Consider the following 22,228-nt stretch of genomic DNA (forward strand, 5'->3'; position numbering starts at 1 on the left):
GGCCCCCAAAGCCAACCCCTCCGTAAAGGACTTCACAAGAAAATAGCAGCAGACAAGTTCATTGCAATGTTCATTTATTAAAAATATATGTCTCCTTGGAAGAAACACTGGTAAACCCACTAGTGTCGTGATTGATACTTTCAGCTATGCCATGGAGTACACAGGCCTTTCCTCCATGAGCCTAGAAGACAAGGTGACAGGCTGTTACAAAATAAAAGTAATAGGAGCCCAGAGACTAGCCACCTCGAAAGCTGTTTCTACTGTGCATAGTCCAGCTCTCAGGAACATGCCTCGCGACACAAGCTGAGCAGAGGAAGCAGGCGGCAGCCTCCAATCCGAATCCCTTCCGCCAGGGACTCAGACGTGGTAGCAGCTTCCTCTTCTTTATCCTCACAATCCTACCAGTGAACAGCAGCTCTAGTACTTCCAAAGTTCCACTTGCAACACCAGCTGATGTGGAAATGGCTTCTCGCTTACCAGAATGAATCTCCGCAAGATGACAGTTTTCACCCATGTTTAACAATGAAGGCCGTGCACAAATCACACAACGAATGATATAGCTACCTACCAGCTATGGAGTGGACAGCATCAACCTGCTACAAGCCAAGGCCTTGTCCTACTCACTGGATTAGGACTAGGACAACTCGGATCTCCTACCACAGCAGCCATGGTGGAAATGAGATGTGTACAATCACCTGTTTCAAACTTGAGAGTGGGGCAAGATGAAGAAAGTGGGAAAATCTTCCCCGTTGGCCCACGGGCAAGGATTTGTACCGATTTAGGAATGCTTGAAAACTCCACCCAGAACTCTCACTGATCCAACTTATTCAGTAATAAAAAAATCTTTTTGCACCTACAGTTTACACATTGACATGACCATGTATCAAGGCTTCCCATTAGCAGCTGGCCGCAGTCCATGGAAGACTAACAGTCTGTGCCACACAGAGAGCGCATTCTAAATTGCACTTGCCCTTTGCTATCCTGAAGAACTGCAAGGAGATGTTGGCAGCAAGGAATGGCTGGGGTCCATCTCTGCAACAAGGATTATGTAGAAACACAAAATAAGACGGATGGTGCTATTCTCCACGGAGCGTCTGAGGATTAGCTTGGTCAGGAAGGGCTTCAAGTGTTGCAACCAGAATTTGGCACAATTCTGCTAGAATAAGAACTTTCCAGATTAGTCTCTCATAAATTTTCCACTGTCTGGTTGAAAGAGTGACCCTCCAAGGCACAAGCTTCTCTTCCCATCATCTGCTGCTTCCAACTTCTCGCTGCATGGAACTCAATGTTCTTCCACCAGAACAAGTCAGTGGGATGGAGTTTAGTCTCTATAAGGGACCTGACTGCAACACAGAACAGCTGCTGTGCTCATTCCACACGGTCTGGAGGTTGGGTCTGGAAACTATTTACAATGGAACAATCTTAAAAAATAAGTTAAAAAACTGGATTGTATACCCGTTCAGTTCATTATTAAAATCAAAAGCTTGGAATAATGAAAAGCCAACACACCAACACAAACATGATTTTGGTTTAACAGCAGCTTAAAAAAACCTCTCATGCAAACACATCAGGTGACATAAAACAATGTGCAGTTAATATGTAGCATTATCCATTTGCTTCTGCGTGCTCAAATAAATTGTTGTAACTTATGTGGTTCTGGGCCCTCCGTTCACTCCATAATCACAGTGCTGGCTTCTCTCTTTCCAAATGCAGCCTTCTGCACCAACTGGCTTTGGAAAAACCACGGAACAGCACCCCAAAACACGCAGTACCATTAATTTCACCTCCAACCACAGCGGTTTCTGTCCCAATGGCTGAGACAAGGCGGCAATTCTTTCGCTAACGACATTCCAGCAGCCCCCTCATGTTCTCTAGTCCAGATATATATAATATATAGAGCATATATTATATATATAATTACGTACCTAGATAAATAAAAGCATTCTGTTGCTTTTTCTTCTTGGTAAAGGTGCCCCAGGCTGCCAGTCTCCATTATATTTAGAGGGGCAACAACTGTCCAAGTCTGTTGCGTTAGTGGTTCTTGAGGCTGGTTGTCATCTGCCACCTCCTGCCTTGCTTTCTGACTTTAACAGTTGATGTATTATTTTTTTTTTAATTAAAAACACACAAAACTCTCAAATAGGGTTTGTCTCCATGTCTAAGGGAGCAGCAGGAAAGTCCATGCAGGAATGGCGGGGACAGTCACTTGATGGAGGAGACTGGTCCGTCCCAAGAAAAAGAAAAACAGGGCTAGAAAACGCAATTGTCAACCATCTAGAAAAGGGACAGGGATGGTCTTCTCGTGCCCCTCTTGGGGCAGAGGACTGGGGGAAGGGTCGCTGATCTTCTAACAGGTTGATTGAAGGAGGGGACATCACAGTTTCTCAGAGGATGGGATCCAGATATAATGCCCAGACTGGTCCTCTATTATCTGTTTGATTTTACTGTAAATCTCTTCCAGGGAGTCTCCTTGTACAATGGCTACAGAAGTAGAACAAAAGTAGTTTACTAGAGAAGAAGGGTCATATTTCCTTCCCCCACCTCCAAGTGGCAACTTACTGTGGCAAACTACCTTCCTTAAAAGTTGCACACCCCCAACAGCAGCAAACCTGAACTTGCATTATCTCCCCATTTTTAGGTACACGGAAATCTCTTAGCTCCTTCCAATTCCCGCAACAAAGTCAGCATAGACAGAGATGAGTTCCCACAACAGGCTCAAGAATGACCCAGCAGAATTCTCACCTGTAAAGTACTCTCCAAACTCCTGCTCCAACTTCATGGCTTTGTCAAAGACCTTGTTGGCTTGTTCATACGTTTGCCTCCGATTCATCTCCCTGAAGGCCCAGAAAAAACAGCCTCAGGACAAAAGCATCTGACCAAACAAACGCTCGCGTATTTCTGCCACTGTCTGAAATCTGACTCTCCCTCAACTCTATCAGGAGCTCCTGGATTGCCGGGGAAATGCCACAAAAAATGTCATCCTCTCAGCTCTACCAGAAACAACCGATGGAGGACAAGCAGAAGGGGGGTGGCCTCGGAGAGAGTTCATGGCCCACGGATGGTGTGGAGCCACTGGAGGCCACAGACAAACCAAGACTGGCAATTCTCAGGGCCGGGCGCAGGGGAATGCATCCCGGAGTAGATTTAAAAGAATGCACTCGGCGGGCAAGAAATCCATCACTGACATGACTCTCCAGTGCCCACATCATCATTAAATAATCCCTCCAGAGAAATTGGACACGACCTGCCACCATCACTGAATATTCAGGGCCTCCCCCCCACCATGACCTTCCCGTGGCAGTCACTGCATTGCTGATCTCCTGGGCATGCTGCCCCTCTTTCAACAGGTGCATTCCCTCCCACTGTTCATCCCCCTCAAGGTAGCATCCAGGTTAAGCAAATTCCTAATCTCTGTGCTACTCACATGAGCGCTTCGATGGATTTGGGCTTGATGAAAATCGCAATTGGGTACAGTTGTGCTTGCTGCAATCTTTTGATAGCATTGCCCGACACATCAAGGATACAGTGCTTCCCCTAGAGTAGGGCAGGGCATCAGTTATTACAAAGCCTTTGCACAGCACTTTAAATAAGCTTTGCCATTGTCCCCACAACAAACTCATTAGGAGGGCTGTAGCCAAAAGCGGCTGAGACACCACACATCTGCCTACTAGGTGGGCAGTTACTGAAAACGTTTTAGAATTTAAATCAGATCAACCCTCTGAAGGTAGTAACCAAGTATGCGTTGAGTGGCTAACTCCTGAATGTAATGGGAGCAGCAGCTCCAAAACGTGATGCTGCTGCTCCTCCTGGCATTATACAAGCCACAAAGCTTTAGCTCAAATCACAGTCTGCTGCTGGCTTGACTGTGGACACAACACAGAGGACCCATGAACTGAATTACAACAGAAGTCCCAAGCAGGTTACAGCTATATGGCCGGGCAGCACATTGTGCAGGACTCACCCGCTCAGCCACTGCCCGCACAGACTGAACACTAGTCCCGTAGAGATTGTCGTTGAACTGGCCAGCTTCGATAAATTTGCTGTCCTGAATGTCCTTCTCCATCTGTTCCCGTGACACCACAAAGTGGTAATCTTGTCCATCAACTTCATTTTCACGCCGTGGCCTGGTAGTGTCTGAAAGAAAATACGTTTGCTTTTTCTGTTGTTCAGAGAGCAGTGTCCTCCTCTGTAGGCCCATAGCTATTGCATCCTTACGCATCGATAGGTGTGGCTAACCTTGACTGTATAGCTTGGCATTTAAACTATCCTGCACGAAAGGACCATTCAAGTGATAAATATGAACACTCACTCTCTTCTCATACAAACATCCAGAGCACAGGGCCTTTGAATGCTTAACTGTCCATTAAGTCTTCCTTCCTCAAAATACAAGGGAGCCATTACTTACGGGGCACACAGGATCCAAACTTGTGTGGAAATTCTGAGATGAGGTCATCGTTGACTCGGTCTTTCATGGGCCCCAAAACAATCACTGGCCTTGCGTAGTGAACTACAAAGACAATCAAAAAGATAACAAGGAGTTTCAGTCTCTGTTCAGCTGTGCAGTTCAAAGCCAATCACGAAAAATACCATGGAGCAATCTCAGATCTAAGCTGTCCTCCACAACTGAGATGGAGGACCAGCCTTCTTTCCAACTTACTTTCTTGCCGTGTCACAGGTTCATATGACAGAATTGTGTCCTCTTGTCCTTCTGAAAGAATTGGAAAGAATCAACTGGCCTTGCAGCAACAACAACACACCTCACTGCCAAATGGCAACTTCTATTAATTTCTTACTGACATTTTCATTTTTCTTTAGCAATCAGGGAGAAGGAAAGGTTTCTCTCTCCACCATGTGTACTTTTCTTTTAGCTCTATCTTTGCAGAACTATCTCTGAGGAGCCACCTTACAAAGGAGAGTGTGGAGCTTGTAGTCCTCCAGTCTGTGGAAATGCAGTTCATAGCAGCCCAGCCAGTATGGCCTAACGATGATGGAGACTGGGATTTATAGTTCAGCAGCGTAACTATAATTCACTCTTGTTCAAAGAGTTTTCCTTCCCCAGTTTGAAGAGCAGATCAAATTACAGGCACTCATTGGCAGGTTCGGGAGCGCCCTACGTCAGCGGGAATAGGACACAACTTCCACCTCTGATCCAAAGTCCCTTATCTACTCATTTGGACTTTAGTAAACTGGATTCCTCTAGTATTACTAAACGGTGGCATAAGTTACAAAAAAAAAGCAGTATCCGAATGAAACTGCACGGTATTCAGGCCTTGGTCTCTGCTACCTGAAATGAATCCATTTTACCTGACTGATTTATGCTATGCTCCAACCCCAAATGCTTGGAACCAACTGAAAGGAACTACCAATAATCCCACGAACTGCACAATATACTACATCTCTGACTAAACCTGACCTCCAGCACTAGGAGTGAAGCAAGAAGAAAACTCAGCTTGGAACAAATAGAAGACACTTACTGGAACTGCTTTCACTGTCACTGGTGTTTGACGTCACACCTTCTGCAACCAAGAAAGAATCCTTGATTTAATACATACGATGGACAGGAGATGACTGCCACCAGATGTTGACAACCACAACTACTGGGGATGGGGGAGGGGGGAGGGGAGTACAAGGGCATGTTGGACAGACTGCTGGCACATGCTCTAAACCTCCACTGCATCGTAGTTCAGTGCATTCTTGGAGGAAATTCCGGTTGATCCACCTCCACTCAGGAAGTAACTACACGCACTCATGGATTGCTTGCCCAGACAAGAGTCCAGCAGGGTGTGCAACCTATCTCCCTCAGTAATTCATCTCCAGAAGGCATACAGAGAGAAGCTCGGGCACAAGCAGGGTTGAAGCACAGACCTACAGCCCTGTTCCTCGCCTGCTTCCCTTTGCCCCTGAGAGCACAATCCTGCCCCTGAGAGCCGCAGAGAAGGGAAGAGGAGGGAAGGGAGGGGTTGGTAAGCATGCAACTGAAGATAAAGAAACACAGGGCTGCCCAACTGAGGTGTTCCCATTTCTACAGCATGGCAGAAAAGGAGTTCACACACAGAGTGTAAACACAGCAGAGTTCAGGGTCTGATCAGCTGGGAGTTTCCTGATATTAGGACCGCCTCCGTGCCCTTCCCAATTTATCTTCTTGGCTGACACTTGGCTGTAAGAGGGCCCCAGTCAGATGCTGGCCTTTCTACTGGCCAACTCACCACACTGCTGTGAGCCATTTTCCAGGAACAGGCTCCTGAGGTCAATCAGCAACATGCTAATAGAGTTTCCTCATTTGGAAGGAGGCAGTCAGTCCATGTGAAGTGCTCATAATGAGACTGGGCTCAAGTGAGCTGTGTCTATGCCAAGCACACCATGAGCTTGTTCCCAGTCACACACATGCTAGCAATGGAAAGTGATCATGTGCAGTAAAGTTCCACTTACTCAGGTTCTTTGCGCCATAATAATCGTCACTTAACCCAGGGAAGTCCTGATTCACAGCCAGCCAGAGGGGGAGAGGAAGGGGGGAGAGAAAGGAAGGAGAGGAGGAAAGAGAAAGAGTGGGGAAGAGAGACAGTGCCAGGATAGCATTAGTGACAGGAGTGCAGAATGGCTGAGAGCTGCAACAGCAAGTGAAGTTAAAGCTCATGACCAACACTTCCAAAGATCCTCTCTGTCCCAAAACCTCATATTTGAGCATGATCTCTAGAATATATGTGAGGCAAAAGCTTGCTCCAGAAGAACCCCAGATACAGGACACAAAGACAGACATCTCCAGCTATCTGGAGAGAAAGCAGAGGACAAAGTTCTGTGCCCTTCTGTACTAGGCTAACCAGGTCTGGAAACACCAAGCTGAGTCCCTTGTTCTGAGACCAGCTGCCCCGGGGCTGTCAGGTCGTCATTTGTACAGAGTAGCATAGACCCCAGCAGCCAGCACCAAAGCCCAAGAAAGATACCCCCAAAAGATGGTATCTTCTGCTCCTCTCCACCAATCCATGGACACTGGTCCCTATTCCACTGCCAGCAGTAGTTGATTATTTGTTGATCATGCCAATTTGTAAGCTCCCAACTCACTAGACTCTAGTTACTACTATGCAATTACCATAACTGAGAGCACAAAGCAAAGGAAGGGTCATGCTCAAAAGATCAAGTCTGCTACACAGAGTGCAGGCTGAGTTATTCTGAACTCTTATTGTAGTATCTCTTCCCAAAGCCTTAGGCATCTGCCCATGTCTCACTAGAACCCACATCAGTAATCAGACTTCTTGTACAGGAGTTGCTATTTCTCGCATCCTAATCCTTGACTGCTTTTCTAGTCAATGGTAAGGAGAGCAGCAAAACGTAGTGACCCAGCATATGCTTTGCAAGGAGAAGCTCTGAAATTCAATCCCTGACAACTCCAATTAAAGGGATCCGATGGCAGGCAATAGGAAAAGTGCTGAAAAGGTGCTGGGGGTCAAGAAAAAAATGCAAGGCTAGATAGACCAACTGTAGCATAAAGTGGCTTCAGGTGGAGGCAGGTAGCTCTGCAAAGTCAGCAGAATGCTTATCAACACAATGTTCCCAAAATATGGCATGACAGCATAATGCTGCCCTTCATGTAGATAGCATGTAAAGATCTGCTACTTTTTAAGGGCATCACTAGCACAAATGTAGCAATTTTGTATGAATTTTGGAGTGTGCACACACTTGCTTCTTTTGACCAATTTACCCTATGTTACGAAGCAGGGAAAGGAGATACGCCCGCTGCCGAGGCCCTGGGCGATCACTGCTGCCTTCAGTAATGTCCACAGAACCAAGCTCTCCCAAGAAACTTACAGAGGCGGTCATTTGTGCAAGCTTCAGCTCACGGCAGCAGTAAGGACTGCTGAGCAAATCCTGGATGCTCAGGAAGGGTAAAGTGCTCCAGGGCTTGACAGATCCCACACTGAAGGACAAACGTTGCAAGCAAAGTCTGGAAACCTACCTATACATGCAAGGCAAGGAAGACTGGGCAGCCCTGAGCAAGGTGGTCAGGAGGACTCGGCGGCCTCTCCTGGATCCAGAGGGCTCAGCCATTCCTTACTGCAAACTTTCCAAGCTCCCTTTGACCTCAGGCAGAGAACTGTTTGGCCACCCCTCTCCTCATAGCCAAGTTAATGGACAATCATTCTCACAGAACTGATCAGAGCCTCCCGTGAGCATAGTTCGGATAGCCTGATGCCCCTGGAGAGCCCAGCCACAGGGCAACGCGGAATCCACCCCCCGAGGAAGCTGCGTGCCACTTCTCCCTCGCAGCAGCTGCTGGGGCTGCCAAGACAGAATCCAAGCAGGGCAGCTGCTACTTACGTTCCTGTCCGCTGCTTTCCTGGGCCAAGTTCTCTTTGCTCTTGTAAAAGGGGAATTTTCGAGAGAGGCGGAAACTCTTTTTACGTTTCGTTTTGATCAACTGTGAAGAAGGTGAAGATGCAAGGGGTGTGGAAGGAAACAAAAAGGACAAAAACAAAAAGGACAAAAAACAATGGCGTTTAAAGCATGCAAGAAAAATTAAAATGAACAGACAACGGTGATCAGTGTCAGGGAAGCTACCCCGCAAATGAAATCATGGAAATTGCATGTAAACGGGAATGTAAGAGAAATTAGGGGTGGAGGAAAATGATTTTGAAGGATGGTGGAAGATGACTAACAGCTACCATTTCCACAGCAACACGGAGGTGTCCCCAGTGGCCCTGCCCTCTCTCTGCCCCCAACCAGCCCGTGCAGGAATTCAGTCCCAGCCTTCTACAGGCACCCCTGAGCCAACATTAGAGAATTTAGGGTCAACCATCAGTAACCTGTCCTGTGCCAGACGTGGAGAACGTGTCTGGATGAAGCCTGAGGAGACCCTATCCGGACAGCCTTCTAGACACGCTCCACCTACAGACCTAGACCCCTCCATTCCACCGTCACCTGAGCAGCACGAGGCAAAAGTGCACCTTGCAGAAATACGCTTACCTTCCTGATCTGATTTCATTTTCCTTCAAAACCCTTTCCTATTTCTCACACTCATACATTAACACCCAACCAGCACTTACCCGGTTGGATTCTATCATCCCTGTTCGAGCATGGAACTTCACCGTTTTCAAGCGCGCCCTTTCCTTTTTTTCCACTCTGACAGTACCAAGAAAAAGAAAGAGATGCTTATGTTTAAGCGTGACTTTGATCTCACTCTGATCATTGTCCCCGCCTCACCAAGATCTATATTCAAGAAACTCATAGAAATTGCTGGCACAAACAGAGCCAATTAACCAGGCTTTCTGTGTAAGGTAAAACAGAAGCTCAAAAATCCAAACAGCCCCCCATAATGAGCAGAACTTTCTCTGCCAACAGAAACTTCATTGTGCTTGGAAACAAAAAACAGGAGCCACGGCCACTTCCTTGTCAGCTCCTTCTGACAACCCACCTCAGGGAAAGAGCCACCCAGCCAAAGGTGAGACCTGCCACAGGAAAACCGCCGCTGCAGAACACACACTCACCTCTTCTTGCTGGGTATGACTCCAATCTGCTCACTCTCGCCATGAGGGGTCACTAGCCTCGCCTGCCACCACTCATCATCGGAGGCATTGATGACGTGCAAAATGTCCCCGTAAGAAAAACTGAGTCCCTGACTGGGCAAGCAGCTGTCTCGAGTTCGGTCATAGTCAAAGAGGGCCCTGTTCGGGAGTAAGGAAGATTAGCAGGATTGCCACAGTCCTACCTCACACAACATGCAGTTATTCTGCAAAGTTTCACACTGAAGCCTTCCCCAGTCCTCTCTGGACCTTGGACCTTTCGGTGGATGCAACACATACGTTTTCCTACTCAGCTATTTTCTCTTTTCCAAACTCCCTCTCCTTTAGACTCGGGATACTGCTTTGAAAGTGGGCCCCTTTATCCAGGTCCATCCTGGTGACTCTATGTCCTGCCAACCTAAAAGCTCCAAATATTCGCTCTGTAAGCCCCCAGCCATGTATCACACCCTCAGCACAGCTGTGCCTTGCACAGAACCACGAGTGTCGCTGTTTCGCCAGTTCCTCTTGTGGCCACCAGGGGGCTCGTTCCGCAGCGTTTTCTGGAAGGAAGCTAGCGAGATCTGCGCCTCACCCCAGGAGCACCGGTGTCAGATTTAAGGGTTCACTTCCTGCTCTGCACAAAATGTTTTGGTTGAGGCTAGATCGTGCTTTCCAGTCCGGCATAACAAGCCTTGTAATTACCCCAACCGGCAGCTTGTCCATTTCATCAGTTTCAGTGAAATTGTGCCCGAAACTACTCCACCCAAAAGGGCTGAGTCTCCTCTCCCAAGCGCAGAAGGACGTGCAAACTGCTGCCTCAATCCCAGGAGCAGTCAAGAATCTGCTGTACAAGATGGACTCAGAAATCCTTGCTGCACTGCCAGTGTGTGTTGAAAAGACAAGCTGAGTTTGGGAGGACGGATAGTTCCAGAGACACCCACCAAAAACAATGAGCAATGGGCCAATTCATCCGACTTGTTGGAGCAAACGTCTCACCATGGTTGGCACATAACCTCATGTAAGTACCTAATGCTGACATCTCCCCCAAATTACAGAAACGCTCAGTGACTGATATAGCCAACTACTTTTCCAGGGGCAACAGATTTACTGCTTACGCCCTTCCTCTTGCAGGCATAGGATCAGTCAGCGTATCACAGCATATGAGAGAAATAGCGAGGCAATAAACAGATAGCTGCTTCAGGGTAATTAGCAAGCCAAAGCAGTAGCCCTACAGAGAGCTCATCTCTCTTCCTAAATTGAGAAGACTCGGCAGTACTTTGCAGAAGAGTTTGGCCCACACAGGCAGTTTTTGCCCAGCATACTCATGCATGGCTAACTAAACCAAGTTTACTCAACTCAATTTCAGGATTCACACAACACGAGCAAATCACATGGCTAGGTTTGCTCAACACACGTGACTAAAAAGTTGGCAAGTTTTTGACTGAATGGGTCATGCGAACTCTGAGGACTTGAGAACCACAAGTTATCCAAGAGCTCGCCACAGACCAAGATCGCTGCTACCCCACACTCCAGAGCCCTGTACAATACCATGCTCTGGCAGACAGAGGCTACGCAGCCTTTGGGATGGTGCTCAAAATAGGAAGCAATGTTTCAGGAAGACTGGAAGTCCCTGAATCACATGCTGAGGACATGCTGTTAGAATTATGATGACTGAAAAATGCCTAAACTTTGTCGTAAACAAATTAAAAATAAAGATTCCTGATAACTAGGCTTTAATGCATAGTTTCTCAACAAGTGGTACCATAAGGCACCTTTTTCTGGGGGAAGAGAACTACAGGTCACCTATGGGTGCAACATAGCAAGAGAAAGATTGAATTTGAAGAAGACAACATGTCCTCTTTTCAGCACGAAAAAAGAGTCATTATGCTTACCGGACATAGAGGGACCGCTTCTCGCTTGTTCGAAGTGATCCAGACCCTGAACTCATGCTGCTATTCATCATCTGCTCTCTGAGGTCATGGATCTTAGACTCAAAGCGGCTGTACTCTGCAAGCACAAAGGAGGGCAGGGATGGAGGTGGTCAGTTCCCATCCAGTTCAGCACAATGGACTCTTTGCATACAGATTCATACGGAATGGACGAGGACGCAGCCCTCGCCAGAGCCACCCGAACACATCACCTGTAGAACTCCCAATCCATGTGCTATTACTTCTCAAGGTCCTGAGCCAAATACGCTGCATACCTAGATAAAGGTGCTTGGCCTTTTGAACAAGTCATAGCTTAATGGGGTATGACAAACAGGCTAAAGAGGCAACTAACGGACAAAATCAGACCGCATTTAGAATATCACTCTAGGTGTGATTACCCCATCTCGGAAACACTACTGTGGGAAAGAGGTAGAAAGCAGCAGCCAAGCTCACTAAAGCACTGAAATAATTTCCCTGCCAAGGCCGGGCTGAACGAGCTGGAGCTTACATCTGGGCAGCTGAAGAGGTACTGTAGAGGTGAAGGATGGAGAGGATAGACCGAGGCTTTTGTCCTTTTACAATTCCAGAACTCACAAGACCCAACAAAAGTGGCTGATAGGAGGCACAGTAGAGGATACTAAAGTAGCATTTCCCAAAATTCATAATGAACATCTAGCATCAACGACCACCAATACTTCAATGGCTAAAGATGCAATTTTTTAAAAGAGAGTTGGCACATTTTATAGTAAATACCAGTTCAAGAGTCCATTAAGGGCATCTGGCTCTCTGGCCCCGTTGGAGATAAGATTAACAGTAACAAAGGTGTGCTCTGTTGCCGAAAGCATTGCAAAAATGTGCACCGATGGTGCCATATCAATCTTCCATGCGCTGCACCTGCATGCATTCATATGATACATATCAGCAAGCAAAGGGTTATATATAAACACATGATCTTGGGTTTACCCGTTCACTTCAAGGTTATGACTTTTCTATGGCACATATTAGTGCATTATATTTACTGGCTTATAGTTAAACAGTAACAACTTTATTACACAGGAGCCTCCATAAGGAAGAAGTGGGTTATTCTGAGAGTTTTCTTTTACACTGAATTAATTTAATAAAATAGATGTGCAGAAGACCCCAAGATCTTCAAGAAATCAAGTCCCCAAGAACGGTGGACTTTCCATATCGCTGCCATTAAGAGAGTTTCCCACTACTTCCAATAAGAGTAATTTTACTCCAATAGCAGAGAAACACCCTGGTCGCTTTCCAAAATTCAGCATATACTAAATTCCACAGAAATAGTGCCATCAGAAACTCAAGAACCTTTGCTGTTACTTAGTGAAATAAAACACATTTTTCTTGTCTAACGGAATAAGATCATCTGAGACTATCCAGGTACTGCTTCACAGAATGCCAGACCCAGAGTCTGGGACAAATTCAGACAAAGGGCTCAGCTACTGGTGACCAATTTGAAGTCACCCTCTTCCCAGCATTTTACCACATGCTGTTTTCATTGCACTTGCCTCTTCCTTAGTGGTTATTCATCCGGATCCAAAGTTGCTAACATAGCCAACTATTTTAAGCCTGGTGAGTTAGCTTGTATTTAACAATATCATATCCTGTAGGTTTCTGAGGTGACGTAAAACACACCAGTTTTGTTTTTTCTCAATTATTTAAAGTATAAATTATAAAGTATGCTGTAATCCCTTAATGCTATCTACTTGCTGTTCATAGCAACTGAAAACTAGCACTATATTTTGAATTGCTTTTTAAAAAATCCCTTTATTAAAAGGAAATATTTATGGTCAATAATGGAATCTATATAATCAATATTAATATTAATAAACAATATTAGTAGTAAAGGAACCCCAATTCAGCACTCAACTTTGTTAGTAAACATGAAACACATAATCCCTTCTGGAAGTTTAAACCAGGTAGACTGAACACGCTTTCTCTAAGCTTGACAGCTGAAAAGAAAAGCGAGGAAACTTCAGAAGTAGGACTTATTCAATCTTCCCTTTTGGGCCTCTACATACATGGCCCATAAGCTCTGAACTGCTGCAACATAAAAAACATGTAAGTTGAAAACACAGCCTTGAATATGAAGTATTTTGCCAGTTATTCCAATGTCAATTCTGCTGTATTTTATTACAGTACACCTGATTTAATTCCTTCAACCCCAGATATGCACTTTACAGTGTATTTTGTGCAGCTGAAAGTTATTTTTATAATTTGCTGGATTCTGTGTCTCTACATTCCAGTCTGATTTTTCCCGATAGCTTTCTTACGTGCCACGCTTCCTCCAAGTAACTAACCTCTTCCCCGCTCTCATTTCAGTCACATCAGTCCTACAGACTAATTGAAAAACTACCCAAGGTCATGTCATTTTATTCAATGTGTGGCTCAGCTGGCAAGGACTCAATTAGCTTGTGAATTTTCCATCCCAGCCAGCACCCTAGCCGTGACCAGTACTGATCCAGTTTTCCAAAGTATCAATATATAATGCAGGAATAACATGAACTGGTTAAGCCAGCTTCAGGAACAGTATATTTACATAAATACAAGAAAAATCATTTAATATATACGTGCACAAGAGCGTGTCCATATATGTGGCTTGACCAACGCTGCAAACGATTCCGTGACAAGGCAACGATCAGAGCTTGAAAATACCCTTACCCCATTTATGCTCCAAAGAGCTTGTTCCTGTATCATTAGCTCCCCCTGACAGCGCAGGGTTCTAAGCCTCCGTCACAGACTCTTGGAGAAAAAGACTTTTTGGTCATTGCCCTCAGCATTAATGCCCACAAAGAAGAGAAGCAGCAGGGATTGTCTCAATTACCCTCCTCAGGCCTGTTTTAAATAGCCCAGCCACAACCACAGCTGGTGAATATAAATGGATTAAAATAAGAGGTCATTCTTTTAATCTCAGAAGATGAAGGACAGAGGCCCCACTGGATTGCATCCTGTTCCTGTTTTAAGGAGGACTGCATGATCCCCTGAAGACCCAAGACAAGGTTCTCTCTAGCTCTGCATGATTCTTGAAGCTCATATAAGCCTATTGATATGAAACCCTTTCCATAGCAGAAAGTTCTCTTCCAAATCCAATAGAAATAAAATGGCCACTATGGGGGTGGGGTGGGGAGAGTGCGTCTGGTTCAGCATTAACCACAAGGAAGTTTAGCATAAGCCTCTCACTGGCAGCACAGCAGCCCCAGAGTCTTCCAACCAAACGGGTCACTGCCGGCAGCAGATCACGCTCACGCTCCCTCCTTGCAAATGCCATACAGGACAGACAGATTTCAGGACAGCCTAGGAGCTGAGAGCAGCTCTGTAATCTATGCTGACAGCCTCCAGCTACTTCCTTCAGCTACTTAAAAGCAGCCCCCATCGCTCGGCTCCTCGCTCTGTTCAGAAGGATCAGCAGAAAGGATGTTTCTGCCATGATGGCAAGCGCTTAGTTCCTAGCGCCTGGGGCAGAGGACAGCGTTCTCTGATGAGCTTCTCATGACAACAACACTGAGCAGTGGGGAGGAAACCAGGCCAGCCTCAAAAGCCAGCAAGGAAACACTCTTCTCATAGAAGGAGCTTTCAGCGGCACTGAAAAGCTTCGGGGGGGGGGGGGGCGGATAGAGCATACCACATAGTGAAAGAGTAGCAAGCTCTATGAGAAAAGAAGCAGAGAACTAACACTGTAACTTCTTTTTGGTCAGAAGCGAATCTATTCTTTATCTAAAGGTTCCATAAACAAATGTGTATCACGTTTCTGAAATTCAAAAGTTCAAAAAGGATGATGGTGGCTTTACCTACATCACAGCCAGGAGGAATCTACTTTGTGGATTTTCAATGCCTCAGCTTCACCCCTCAGGATTTCAAATTTGTGAGACTATTATTTGTGTTTCATCCCCCACAACTGATAATTTTACACACATTACTGTATTTTTTGTAAGCCAAGTCCCACTTTCCTATACGGTTAGTTTCTATGGCAAACCCAGTTAGTAGCCATCTTAACCTGTAACATGTGGCAAAGCCCTCACATCAAAAAGCACACAAGTTACAGGTGTCACAGCGCATGAAGTCTCATGACAAGCAGGAATCTAGCATCCCACATTAACCACACTGGTTAACTCAGCTCCTTCTGACGAGGAGGATTAATCCTCTCTTCCTTCTTAGCTGCCAGCATTTCAGCTGCAAGCCCCACAGAGCACTCCGAGCAGCAAGTCAGGGAGAAGGTGAGCCGAACGAGAAACTCCTGTCCCCGATACACCCTTCCTTAGTGACAAAGAATGAAGCGGCTACCAGAGACTGACTCTTCTATCCAAAAGCAGAATGGTTAGTCTATCAGCTTCACACCAGTAGCAGAGTCAGAGCCTCCCTGAAATAACTGCAAGATTCAGCAAGACCAAGCGAGTACTGTTTCAGCCATAAAGCACAAAATGCAGCATGATTTGATTATCATGATTATCACACACTGGCACTAAATGTCTCCTCATACTCTACAGGCAGAGCTATCGAGCATAACTGTCTGCTCTGGACGGGCTGGCGCTCATTCAGCTGTGACCAAAAAACTGATCCATTCAAAAATTTCCCTTGGAATTTGAAAAACAGCCATATTTGCAGGGCAAGATATCGAGCGTTCCTTCTCTGCCAGGGATGGGAACCTGTACAATCCAGTGGTCATTGAACTTATGCTCAGCATCCTTCACTACCAGCCATGCTAGCTGGGACTGTTAATGGAGCAGTTCAGGGCTGTTTGGAGAGCCATAAATTCTGCCACCCTGTTCTATGCAATACAACTCTGCTTATATATCTACAGCACAGGCCAACTGAAGTGCTGCTTCCTCCATGAAGATGAATGGTCTTCAGGTGACTTAATAAAACTACTGCCCAAAAGTGGATTGGGGATTATTTTCTCATGATTGACATTTGGTCTTTTTTTCCCCACATTATAGTTCTGGCAGGCCCAGATCATCTTGTTATAGAATAGACAGTCCTACTTAAACCAGTTTTATACCAATGCAAAAGGGTGACAAATTAAGAGATTCTAATACAGGTAGTCCTCGCTTAACAACCACAATAGGGACTTGAGAATTCATCGTTACGTGGGGCAGCCATTAAGCCAGACATCATGGGACTGCACCTGATTTTACGACACTTTTGTAGTGGTCGTTAAGTGAATCACACAGTTCCCCACTGATTTGCTTCCCAGAAGCCGGCTGGGAAGGTCACAAGTGGTGATCACGTGACCCCGGGATGCTGCAACTGTTTTAAGCGCGCACCCAGATCATGATCATGTGACCACAGGAGTGCTGCAATGGCTGTAAGTGTGAGGACTGGTCGTAAGTTACTTTTTCCAGTGCTGTCGTAACTCTGAACGGTCATTAAACAAATGGTCATTAAATGAGGACTACCAGCAGAGTAAGACCATTGTTCAAAGATAGTTTTTATCCTTTATTACAAGGCCACATTTTCCAAAAAGAAGCAAGCCTGGGCATGGAATTTGGGCCAGTCCACACCTCTGTTGCTTCAATCGCTAGATTACATACCATGTTAACTCCTGGTTTAGCATTATGTACACAAACAGTAATATGCTCACACGCAAAATGCCAGGTTTCACACTCAGCCAGGAAAAAAAATGACTCGGTTTCACATTATTAATCCTTGGATGGTTGTTATGTACTAACCAAAGCCGGTGATTTACGATAATTTGTAGCTTGCTAAGCAAACCACAAAAGGACTCCAGATTTTAAAACCAGCTTGTCACAAACCCGACTAGAGTTTGGGTCAAACAGCAGCCGCCGGTCCGCACGCGGGACCGACGAGAGACGCGCTGAGGCTGCGCTGGGTCCCTGCTGCCTCGGCCGCGGGGGGAGCCGCGCGGGAGCCCCGCTCGGGTGACGCCGCCGCGCGGCGGCTCAGCCTCCCGGCCCGAGCTCCGGCCCGCCGCCCGCTTGGGCCTCCTGTCGGCGAGCAGGGTCCTGCCCTACTGGCCCGCGGGTCTCACCTCCGCTCCGTCCCCCGGCCGGGCTCGCCACGACAACCGCGCGCCAAGGAGGGCCCCGTCGCGCGGAGCCGCGGCCCTTCCCGCCGGCGCCGCTCAGCCCGCCCAGCCCCGGCGCGCCGAGCCCGCGGAGCCCCGGACGCCGAGGGACGGCCCGGCCCGGCCCGGCGCGGCGCAGATGGACCCGCGCTCCGCCGCCGCCGCCGCCACAGGAGGGGACAGGCGTTTCCCCGCGCGGCCAGCAGCGGCGGGGCGCGCCTCCCGGGGGGGCCCGAAGGGGGCCGCCTCGCCCCGGGGAAAGGCCGCGCCGGTCCCGCCCAGCGGAGGCCCCCCGACGCGCGGCCGGAGCGAGCCCGCGGAGAGCCCGGCCGGGCGCCCGCCTCACCTGCCCGGCGCCGCCCGCGTCCCCGGCAGGCGGCTCCGCCTCCCCCTCCGCACACAAAGCCCGGCCGGCCGGCCGCCCGGGCGGGAAGGAGGAGGCGCGGCCCCGCGCCGGGCTCGGACCAATGGGCGCGCCGCTCCGCCCGCGGGGCCCAACCGGACCTCGCGCTGCCGGCCCACCCCTCCGCCCCGTCCAATCGCCGCCTGCCCCCTCTCAGAGTTGGTCCGCCCCCACGATGAGGTTGGCCCAATCGCCGCCCGCGCCCCGAAGCTCTCCGCCTCCGTCCCACCTTCAGACCACGCCCCGCTGTTTCTGCCCAACATCGTCCCACCCCGCCCAGGGTTTCTACGTCATGCTCCTCCTCGACCAATCGCCGGCCGCGCTGTCCCATCGCTAGCTGTCCGCCGCTGATAATCCCCGGGTAACCCCAGCCAGACACCTCATTTGCATACAGCGCGCCGCCCCCCCACCCGCTCTCCCCCCACCCCACCTCTGACGCGCGTTAACGGATGCACACGACGCGCGGGAAGGGGCGACGCGCGGTGGGCAGGGCAGCAGCAGCAGCAGCAGCAGCAGCAGCAGCGGGGGGCGGCCGCATCAGCCTGCGGAAAGCCTGCGCCGCTGGCCCTACGGCTGGGCAGCCTCGTCCAGGTGGCCCCCCGGCCTCCCCGCCGGGCTCGGCAGGACCGGGCTCCTGGTGCCCCGCTGGCAAGGACCGCAGCCCAGGATCGCCAGCTGGGCGTTCTGGTGCCGTCGCCCTGGCCGGCCCGGGGGGGAGGCGCCGGCCCTCTCCGCCCTCTGGCCTCTGCCTGGCCGGGGACCGGCCGAGTCCCGGGAGGGCAGCGCCGGGCCCCGCGCCCACGGGAGCAAAGCTGCGTGGGGTCCGCCTTCGGCCTGCTCTCTGCTGGACCCCCGAGGGGAGAGGACGCTGGGACGGAGGCCGCAGCCGGGCCCGAGCAGCGCGGAGCCACGCTCGGCGGCACCGGCCCGCGGGAGCAGCTGGGGTGCCCCGCCGCCAGCGTGCCGCCCGGGGAGGGCCCGCCCGAAAGGCGCAGGCGGCACCTTACCTTCGGGCCTGTACTGGGCTACGATGGTGACGGTCTGCCCGGCCCGCTTCAGGGCCGCGGCCGCTTGCTCGTGCGTCGCATTCCGGAGGTTGACGCCGTTCACCTGGCAAACAGACCCCGCCCGTCAGCTCAGCGGGAAGGGGAAGCCGGACAGCCTGGCACGCTGGCTCCTGGCGGCGAGCCTCCCCGCCCGGACCCACCCTCCCGCAGCCGCCGTCCTCGGGCCGGGCGCCCCATGCCAGGCACCCAGCTGTCGCAGCGAGCATGCGCCTGACCTGACGAAAAACAGCCCCCTGTCCCTGGAGGGCGGGGGGGCGGCCTGCTTGCGGGGCAGCGAAGGGGCGAGGGCCGGGATTCACCCGCCTCCCGCAGGCTGGATCCATTTATCCTCGCGCTGGAAGCCTCGGCACTGTTTTCCCCTGGCAAAGAGGAAGCCAGCTTCCTCCCAACGGGGCTGGGCTAACCCAGGCCAGACCGGTCGGGTGAGGTGCTTTGCCCTGCCCTGCCCTGCCCTGCCCAGCCCAGCCCAGCCCTGCGTGGGCCGGTGGGTTAACACCTTAATGCCTGGGGCAGAAGGGCCAGAGGAGCAAGACTCTCCTTGCCAGCTGCTTCCAGCAGGGCCGGGAGAACTCGGCCACAAGCAGGCAGCCGTGTGACCGGCAAGAAGCACCCACTGCCCCAAGAAGGCCCCTGTCACACTCACCGACAGGATCCGATCTCCACGCCGCAGCTCCCCGCTCAGGTCTGCGGGTCCCCCAGCCAGGATGAAGGAGACGAAGATGCCCTCCCCATCCTCGCCCCCCACAATGTTGAAGCCCAGGCCGCTAGAGCCTTTGTGCAAGGAGATCTTTCGAGGCTCCCTGGGAAGAAGAAGAGGAGAGGGTTGGGGGCACAGGAGCAGCTGGGGCTTGGTCCCAAGGCGATGGGGTCAACCCAGCCCCCTCAAACAGCTGCAAGTCGTGACAGCTGCATTCCTACATTCATTCTGTAGCCGAACTGGGTAAGGGGAGCTTTTGGCTGGTCTGCAGAGGGGTGGAGGGGGTGCGAATTGGGAGGCTCAGGCTCCTGTCAGAGGAGCCCCCGCCCCCAGCAACCAAGAGCAGAGCTTTAGAAGATCCCACTTCATTCCTCCCCACCCCGCCAAGCCTTTCCCCATGGCGAACACACCAGATCTCTTCTGGTTCATAACCCAGCAGCAACCACCCCACTTCCTCCTCTCCTGGATGCTCGCCCCCTCCTGCCCCCCCCCCCGCGGCCAACTTAGCTTGATGGGGGGTCCTGCACTTCAGGAGCCTGGTCATCCCCCCCCCCCCGGGCAGGATGGAGCCAAACCAAGGACAGCATTGGTGACCAGCTCCATGACAAGCCCCGCAGAGCCGCCCCCCGCCAAAAGTGCAAATGAGGGAGCACAATACCTGAGCCCTCTTCGGCGCAGGCCGGCAGACTGCTGTGGGGGGGGCTGCCTCCCGCAGGACATGGAGGAGGAGACGTTGACCGTGATCATGGTGGCGGTGTCTCTGGGCGGGGGCCGGGCAGCCTCCCTTTATCTGCGCTGCGCCGCCCTCCGCTCTCCCCACAGGGCAGCAGAAGCTGTCACAGAGCCCTTGAGACGATCCAGATGCCGCTGGCGCGAGGAAGGCCTGGCCTGCAACTGGGCTCAACCCTCCCCTCCCTATGGCCGCCGGCCAGGAGGGGCCGTTAGGCCGACCTCCCTGCAGAGGAGGCGGACTCACCGCCTGCACAGCCAGCTCTGTGGAAGACCAGGCTGCCCACAGAGCCCAGAGCTCCAGGGCAGGCCCAGAGGCCTCTGGCAGCAGAGTTGGGGCACCCACGCAGCTGCCAGGGTCCTGCCCAGGAGGCTTAAACCCTTAATGCACCCACAGGGCCCCTTTACCCCGCCTATGAATCACAGCCTGCTCGAGATTGGGGTGGGGCATCTGGTGGGCCAAGGACAGTCCCCTGGAGCTCCCCATTTATGGACTCCATTTCTGCCACCCCCAGCAGACAAGCAAACCATACTCTGCTTTCAGATCTGGCATCGGCCGCCATCCTTCCTCTGCCTTATTCTGGTTAGCGCCCTCGTGTGGTCACTAGCCAGCGCTGATGCACAGTTGGGTACAGTAGTCGCAGCTAGTGCCACAGGAGGGATGGCCATGCCTCGGCCCTACCAGCTCCTCTGATGCCACTCTCTGACCTCTCCTTTGCCCACAGAGCCCTCGTCTGCCCATCTCCAGCTCAGAAAAAGGCCGGGCCGCGTGTCCTCCACAGTGCCTTGTGGGCAGCAGGGCTGCGCGAAGGCTAACTCATCCTCCCGGGGTCTGCCTCGCCAGCCCCCCAAACTCTGAGCAGTGCCAGCTAGCTCCCTGCCTGCTGGGGCTGCAAGAGTGTGCCAGAATACCTCCTAACGCCATGCAAAAGGAGGGCCTGGTTCAAACTGCAGCGGTCACAGATCCATCCCTCGGGTTTTCAGCTTAACGCCTCGGGTGTCGTTGGCAGAAGGCTGGCTTTTCCCTGCTTTACCTCCGGGGGAGTCCTGCGTCCCAGCGTGAAACCCCCCCTTGCACACCAGAGGCAGAACAGAGAAAGCCAGCAAAAGAAGGTGGCCCCTGGGGGGGAGCAGCCCCGCGGGCCGTATTTGTTGGTGAACCCAGCAAGACCGTGTGACCCCCCCATCGCTGCTCACCTGGTGAAGTCCTCCTCCCCAATCAGGTGGCGGGGCACAGGTGAGTAGCGGCCAGACGTGACCTGGGGGGGAGCAGGGTAGGCGGGCTTGCTCTCCATGCCTGCTAGGTAGCCTAGGCCAGGATTATGGCTTATGTGGTTGTCGGCCAAGGCAGAAAAAGCTAGGGAGACAAGGGGGGGAGACCAGGCTCAGCCTCTGCTGCTCTCGGCCAGAGGGCGGCCTTCCCCCTCGGCTGCCACCCAGACTGCCCTCTGCAGAGCCAGGTGCTCCTCCGCTGAGCTGGAGTCGGGGGGGGGTCGGGAACGTACTGCTGGCATAGTCGGGGGGCGCGTACAGGTCATTGAGGTGGGAGCTGCCAGGCTTGGCCACTTTCAGGTACACCATATCAGAGGTGTTCTTCAGCGCAGCCACTGCCTCTTCGTGCCGGACCTCTTGCAGGTTGGTGTTGTTCACCTGCGGAGGGGGGGAGGGGAGGGGAGGGGGGAGAGACCAGCACACAGGTACACTCTGGCTGCCCGAACCAGTCACACAAGACACCAGGCAGCCCCAAAGCCTGCCTGCCCCAGCCTTGTTTCCCGCTGTGGCCGCTGGGAAAGTCAACAGCCTCCCCTGCATTACGTCCCAATGCGCGACCCCCAAAGATAGGCTGCCTCAGAAGATGGAGGGTCCGCTC

General features: G+C 51.1%; 1 protein-coding gene across 5 annotated transcripts in view; it reads right to left on the bottom strand.

Annotated features, from left to right (window-relative positions):
• Positions 1-57: 57 nt before the first annotated feature.
• Positions 58-22,228, bottom strand: part of DLG3 (discs large MAGUK scaffold protein 3) — a 44,008-nt gene continuing 21,837 nt past the window's right edge. Inside the window, exons 10-25 of one of the 5 annotated variants that reach the window (XR_015798075.1) lie at positions 21,864-22,008; positions 21,556-21,715; positions 19,576-19,732; positions 18,873-18,975; positions 11,387-11,501; positions 9,480-9,656; positions 9,039-9,114; positions 8,314-8,413; positions 5,475-5,516; positions 4,658-4,708; positions 4,406-4,507; positions 3,962-4,134; positions 3,425-3,534; positions 2,743-2,834; positions 1,926-2,481; positions 58-1,421 (exon numbers count right to left, since the gene is read on the bottom strand). Coding sequence is in view for 4 of the 5 variants with exons in the window: in XM_088151608.1 (XP_088007734.1) it covers positions 2,375-2,481; positions 2,743-2,834; positions 3,425-3,534; positions 3,962-4,134; positions 4,406-4,507; positions 4,658-4,708; positions 5,475-5,516; positions 8,314-8,413; positions 9,039-9,114; positions 9,480-9,656; positions 11,387-11,501; positions 18,873-18,975; positions 19,576-19,732; positions 21,556-21,715; positions 21,864-22,008 (1,710 nt within the window). In the remaining variant the exon portion in view is untranslated. Of the gene's footprint in view, positions 2,482-2,742; positions 2,835-3,424; positions 3,535-3,961; positions 4,135-4,405; positions 4,508-4,657; positions 4,709-5,474; positions 5,517-8,313; positions 8,414-9,038; positions 9,115-9,479; positions 9,657-11,386; positions 11,502-17,808; positions 17,921-18,872; positions 18,976-19,147; positions 19,303-19,575; positions 19,733-20,287; positions 21,525-21,555; positions 21,716-21,863; positions 22,009-22,228 lie in introns of those variants that run through there. The other 4 variants (XM_088151608.1, XM_088151610.1, XM_088151611.1 and 1 more) reach the window with 4 other exon arrangements.

This window comes from Python bivittatus, unplaced genomic scaffold (assembly GCF_059951505.1).
Source record: "Python bivittatus isolate LINGU-HERP-01145 unplaced genomic scaffold, Pbiv_v1 ctg000670_np1212, whole genome shotgun sequence".
In the NCBI taxonomy this organism is placed as follows: domain Eukaryota; kingdom Metazoa; phylum Chordata; class Lepidosauria; order Squamata; family Pythonidae; genus Python; species Python bivittatus.